This window comes from Chaetura pelagica, unplaced genomic scaffold (assembly GCF_000747805.2).
Source record: "Chaetura pelagica isolate M959 unplaced genomic scaffold, ChaPel_1.0 scaffold17, whole genome shotgun sequence".
Lineage (NCBI taxonomy): Eukaryota > Metazoa > Chordata > Aves > Apodiformes > Apodidae > Chaetura > Chaetura pelagica.
The window spans coordinates 8,209,618-8,215,883 of record NW_009970726.1 but is presented as its reverse complement, the minus strand read 5'-3'; the positions used below and the strand labels follow the sequence as shown (position 1 = coordinate 8,215,883).

The 6,266-nt window shown below is 39.4% G+C and overlaps 1 protein-coding gene across 3 annotated transcripts in view; it reads right to left on the bottom strand.

Annotated features, from left to right (window-relative positions):
- Positions 1–475: 475 nt before the first annotated feature.
- Positions 476–6,266, bottom strand: part of KLF6 (Kruppel-like factor 6) — a 13,223-nt gene continuing 7,432 nt past the window's right edge. The window contains exons 2-4 of one of the 3 annotated variants that reach the window (XM_010006992.1): positions 5,598–6,171; positions 3,757–3,880; positions 476–3,330 (exon numbers count right to left, since the gene is read on the bottom strand). In XM_010006992.1, coding sequence (XP_010005294.1) covers positions 3,279–3,330; positions 3,757–3,880; positions 5,598–6,171 — 750 coding nt within the window. In that variant the 3' untranslated portion in view covers positions 476–3,278. The remainder of the gene's footprint in view (positions 3,331–3,756; positions 3,881–5,597; positions 6,172–6,266) is intronic. The other 2 variants (XM_010006993.1, XM_010006994.1) reach the window with 2 other exon arrangements.

Below are 6,266 nucleotides of genomic sequence, written 5' to 3'. Positions count from 1 at the left end.
CAACTGTGCCTTCAAGGTTTCAGACTTGCTTCCCCATCGACCAGTTCTAAAGGCCCACAGTCTACAGTAAAAGCTTAGGACAGGTGCCTCCAGCCCAGTCACCTCCTTTCTGGTGCTTTTCTTCACTCTAAATGCCCACTGAATCTCCTTTCCCACATGCAGAACTTGTCCTACATGCATTCACCACTCCAAAACAAACAATTTGTAATAAAGGAACGGTCTTGCAGGAACAATCATGTTAACTACTTATTCCACTGAGACAAAAGATGAAACAACAGCCTTTCAGATATGGAGGAACTTTCAGTTTCTACTGCCAAAATTATTTTCTCACCAGGGCTTGTCTTTCACAAAGTGACCTGACCCAAAGGTGTTTGTACTTCTGACCAGGTGACTCAAGGCAAAGCATGGACATAGTATTTGACATCATTTGGTGTGTAGTAGTCAAGAGAGGAGAAAGATGAACCAGACACATGATGCTGATAAGAATTTCTTTTTATGTTATTCCAATAAAAAATACATTCATACAGAAATATAACAATCTTGCAAAAAACAATTTCAAATAAAATCTTGTAAAACAAAATTTTTACAAAAATCTTACAAAGAGATTCTTTAGATAACAGGGTGCTTCAAAAACAAAAAAAGAAATTTCACTAATAGAAACTTTTTCTTCTTAAATTTCAAGCAAAAATGTGTTTTTTTTTTTTATTTTTCAGCTTGATTGAGGCTCAGTTATCACCTGAACAAAGTGTACTTGCTTATTAAGAAAATTACAGGCATTTGACATATGGCACACAGCCCCACCCCATCCACACAAGTCTGATGGTATTTCACAATTGAGACAAGCCAGTGCAAGTTTAAATTTTTTTTTGTTTGTTTGGGGTTGCTTTGTTTGTTTGTTTTTGCTTTTGTTTACTTTCTTGTTCATAAAAATTATGGCTAAGCCAAGGACAACAAACAAGGAGTTAAAAAACACAACAAAACCCAACCCTAAATAGAAATCAATTTTCTGAGAAATTTTGTTTGTTTGGGGGAGAAAAAAAAAAGTGCATTTTCAGGCAATTTAAGCAAAAAATGAAAAGAGAATGATTTAAGCCTGTGTGTTCCTCTGAACCAGATCACTTGCATATACTTTTTTTAAACCACTTATCTACATACATTTCCAGGAAGATATACCAAAATATTAGCAGAGTAAGCAAGACCGATAATAAATAGAAAAAGAAACAGGTCACGTGTTTCATTGCACTGACTGTAGTGAGCTGGTTCAGAAAAAAAAATATTAAAAATGCTGCTTTTGGACAGACTATTTCTACTCTAGGAAAAAACAGTCTTTATTTTAGCTGAACTATGTAAAATTAGAGCTCAACCACCACAACGACTAGCTCACTCACAGGTCCTCCAGTCAGCTGGAAGGCCAAAACCCAAGTGTACTTCATCTGCACACAGCTAATACTCGTTTAGCATGCCAATATTCAGTTCATATCATTCTTAAATGGCCACAGATACGCTATTCCAGACAACCTAATAACTACAAAACACAGTCAGCAGTCTGAGAAGGACTGAATGCCAACAAAGCCTTTAGCATACCATTAAGCTAAAGGTAAAGCCTCTAAAAATGCTAAATTTTAATAACTGTATCTTTCATTTCTTTGTCTCCTTAATAACCGTATTGCGGGGCCGGGGGAACATTTTGATGGGCTGTGGCATTTTCTAGCTATGTGTTCTAACTTTTATCCTTTTAAAAAAAATATTTATATATTATCTATATATATACACACATACACAGACTGTACACACAAATATACATACACAATTATTTTTCTGCCCACTTAAAAAAAAAAAAAAAAGTAATATAGTTTCTTTCTGTATGACCAACAGATAGCTAGATATATAGATGTGAAACTTGTGCCTTTTAAGCAAATACATCTTTCAATATTTCTGTATCTTTAATATGTATGAAAACTTGACATATTAAGTACAGTTGGGGTGTGTATATACACAGTTGTTGTGCAAGGTCAATATAAAAAATGTCTCAAGGTGGCAGAACTGGTCAGGTATTCAATTGGCATATGCATTATACTGTAACACAGTCAAATTGTCTAAGTTAAACAAATACTGTACTGACATGAACAACTTTTCTCTATAATTGTCTTTGTGAAGGAGGACCCTGGAAGTAACCTTTTTTTTCCCCTCATATTATACATTTGATACAGTACAATGCCAGGTGAAAAGAGAGCCTTAATAAAGCATGCATCACCCATACCCCTGTATAAGACCCCCTACAAGAGAAGGTCACTTGCATAAGGCACCATTATTAAGGTCAACAGTGCATTAACAGCTAGAAAACCAGAAGTTAGTCCTCAAGGCATAAATAAGAGAAAAATTAGCTGCATGAGAAAAATCAGTTTCTAACCAATAGTGGTTTTATCCACCCAACAGAAAAAACTATTCATGTTCCATACATTATGTAACATTAGACCAATTGTATTTTAGCTGCTCTTAACTGGAATCAAAACTGCAGTCCTGATTAAAGAATGGAAAAGCATATAGTTCCCCAGAACCATGCAATAACCTTTGTATTATAATGAAAAGTTATAGTTGTGTTACATTTGTAAATACACAGCTTATACAATGGATTACAAATGAGCTCTGTAGCAAGTAAAACAAGCTACTTGACACATTGCACGTTTAATAGCTGCACCAGACACCTAAAGCTCCTCTCACACAGGAACGGGGAGGTCCCCCATCTCCATTCTGGCATCCTGACTCTTTTTATCCCCCCCCCTTTCCCTCTCCATATTTCCTCTAAAAAGGTGCAGACACCCCTCCCCCCACCCCTTGGAAATGATTGGTGGTCGTCCCATCTCACGAGATATTCCTCACATACAAGACATTCAGACTATTTTTTTCTCTTACAGTTATAAAACAACCACAAGAAAAAAAATGTGCCTCAGCATACAGTCATCAAGAGATCCTCATCGCATACAGTCGCCCAATCATTAACATTCTCAGTGCACATGCTCACGGCAAAGGCTTAGGAGCCACTCAGAAGGTTAGATACCAGTGTATGAGTCCAGGAAACCCCAAACATCACGCACCGTGGTTGCTATGCCGTTTCTTACATGACTTATTAGCCCTCAAAAGACCTTCAAGGAAGTGAGGTCCTGGAGGCAACTGGGTAGGGTGCAAAATGGCATGCTTTGGCTGGAACACGCATCCCTCCGCTCAAGGTTCTTGAACCTTGACGCCTCTTAGCCCGCAGGATTCACCTCTTGACCCATTCAGAGGTGTCTCTTCATGTGAAGGGCCAGGTGGTCAGACCTGGAAAAACACCTGCAAGGCAAGAGTCAAGCTGTGTATTAGCCCATGGTTGCTGGCGCACAGGATGTAGTACGTGTGTCTGGGATATCCCCCCTTACTCCGCTACTCCAAAACATGCCTGGTGGAGGAGGGATTTGGCATTCCCTGGATACACAGGAGCACTTAGGGTGTCCATGGACACCCACGAGCCCTGTTGATGGCTGGTAACTCTAGGAACTTCTCAACACCCATCTGCAACATCAGGCTACAAGCCACATCCCCATGATTAGTAACACGGAAGGATTTTTCCCCAGTCTAAATATACCACAATCCCTTAAAAATACCAGACACAGTTGTGTTCCCAAATGATTCCTTCATAAGTGAAAGGCAGCCTAGACTCACTTTCCAACAAGCATTAAAAATAATACAAATTTTAAATTCTGCGATTCAGACACATACCTGTCACAGTGACTACATTTAAAAGGCTTGGCACCAGTGTGCTTTCTGAAGTGTCTGGTTAATTCATCACTTCTTGCAAAACGCCACTCACACCCTTCCCATGAACATCTGTAAGGCTTTTCCCCTACAAAGAAAGGAGATTACATGTTAGTCATGACTTCATTCAAAGAAAGAGAGGTGCTATCCCATTCATTTTCTATGTAAAACTCCTCCCCCTCTCAAAGACAGCCAATTTTATTTAACCTATCTGAATGCTTCAGAACATGTAGACAAAGGCTTGCAAAATTCATCCATGATTCTTACTGTACTATTTTGCTGCAACTGCACATCAAATAATCTCATTCTTATTAAAAAGAAGCCATTAAATAGGCTCACAGGAAACAAAGAAACCCAACCGTCTACCATTCCTGTTCATCCACAATGGAAGGCTTACTCCCAAACAGGTATCATTCACCTTCTAAAGGTGATTAAAGACAGCACAGCTAGGCTACAAAATGCAATTAGGCTCCTGTATTGCATCAAAGTCCTCTGCCACTCACTCATCTGCATAACATGCAACCTCCTTTCTGCTGAGCCACATATTCTTGGAAAAGCCTGCACGCCACTTTGAACATTGCTATTTCAGCATTCAAGAAATACCACTTCCATTCACAGGAACGTTCTCAGCCAGACAGCACCAGGACAACAGTTCTGCAATACTTTGGAAGCCAGCAGCTATTTATGTCTACTCAACCACCATGGTTTCAGTGGAAGTTGTTCTTTCCTCTTTAAATAATCTTGTTTTATCTGACTTCTGCATGACAATGGGAGCATCCGAGCTTGCTCAGACTTCCCATAAAAGCCACAAAATGCTGAGCTCATGAGTCAAAATAGAATATTTTCCTTGAATTCTCTTTCCACATCTTGTGGGAAAATAAACCCCTTACAGGTCTTTGTATTGGTACACCAAGAATGCCAGGCCAATTCCTCACATTAAGCAATGACTACTGAGCCAAGGTACAGCTCTACATAACTAACTGCTGTCATAAAGAGATGACAAATAATAATGCTCAAACAAGCAAACCAGCACGCTACTTCAACCATAAAATATTTACAAAACCGCTGAAGTGTCTATCTTCTTCACTTTCTTTCCCAGTAACACACAGGATTATTAGTTTTAGTTCAGGTTCCAAAATAATAAAATGCTGTTGCTCAGTATTTTGGGATGAAATCATATTGTATAAGTCGTATGTCATACATTTGTAAGTCAAATTAGGCAGACATGTTAGAAAGACTACAACATACTGTGGCTTTCCAAGATTTTTGCTAATAACAATGGTACACAAAGCTGTTAAAGGATTTACAACTATAGCTGTACCTAACATAATCAAGGCCTTGGGATGTCTGATTGAATAGACCAAATGCAGTCTGAACCATGAACACAACCTCTTGCGGTATTTAGTGATCTGACCCATTTCTGAACACAATTTTCATTTTTTTTGCAAGAGTGTCTCAGCTCGCTTTTGCTTTAGCAACAAAAGTCAACAAAAGTCTAGCATCTATTTTGATGATACCTTTGCTCCTGAAGACCACAGGCTACAGCTTCCTGACTACTACCCATATAGATGAGTGGCTCCTATTTGCCAATATAGACTCATCTACCACCAACTATCTTGGCTTCAGCTCACTTATGAAGAGCATGAGGAAATGAGGTCATCCATGCTGGTAAGCCTCTACTATTCTTACATCATCTCTCCAAACCTGGGCTCCCACACAGTACTTGCATAATGCTGTAACACCACCAATGTTAGGGGTATTCCCTACAGTACTTGCCAACTGTTAATAACCATACGATTACTAACCTGTATGAGTGCGCTGATGTGCTTTCAGATGTGAACTTTTGGTGTAAACTTTCCTGCAACCGTTAAAATGACACCTGTGAACACGCCTTCTGCCATCTGGTGAGGTGTCACCATTGGTGGGTGTACCTTTTTCTGCAGTCTTTCCAGCGGTACCGGTACGAATTTTCCCTGGTGAAGGCAACTCACCCGGCGTACAATTCCACAGCTGGGAAGAAGGCTCCTTGCTCAGCTCAGGAGACGAAGGGGGAGTGGAAGTGACAGATGAACTCAAGTTTCCTGAACTGGCTAAAACATCACTTATAGGGTCAGAGGTAAACTTTGTCGTGGGTGAAAGCTCCTCAGAGCTGTCTGAAGATTCGCTGCTTACATCAGAATTCAAACTGTTGGTCTCTAAGTTCTGACTAGTAAGATTGTCCTCTTTTGGAACACACGTGTTCTTCAGTTCAGATTCCTCCTTTTTCTCACGTGCCAGAATAATTTTGGTCCAGAGATCCTCTTGGCTATCAAATTTGATTTCAGATGCAGAAACATAACAGGGTTCACTTTGAAGATACCGTTCCAACTCCAAACATGTCTAGGTGAAAGAGAAGGAAGAAAGAATAGGTAAGTTGTAAGCTTGCTTAAAAATAAACCCAATTGTATTTTACACTTCAAAAAGCATGCAGGAAT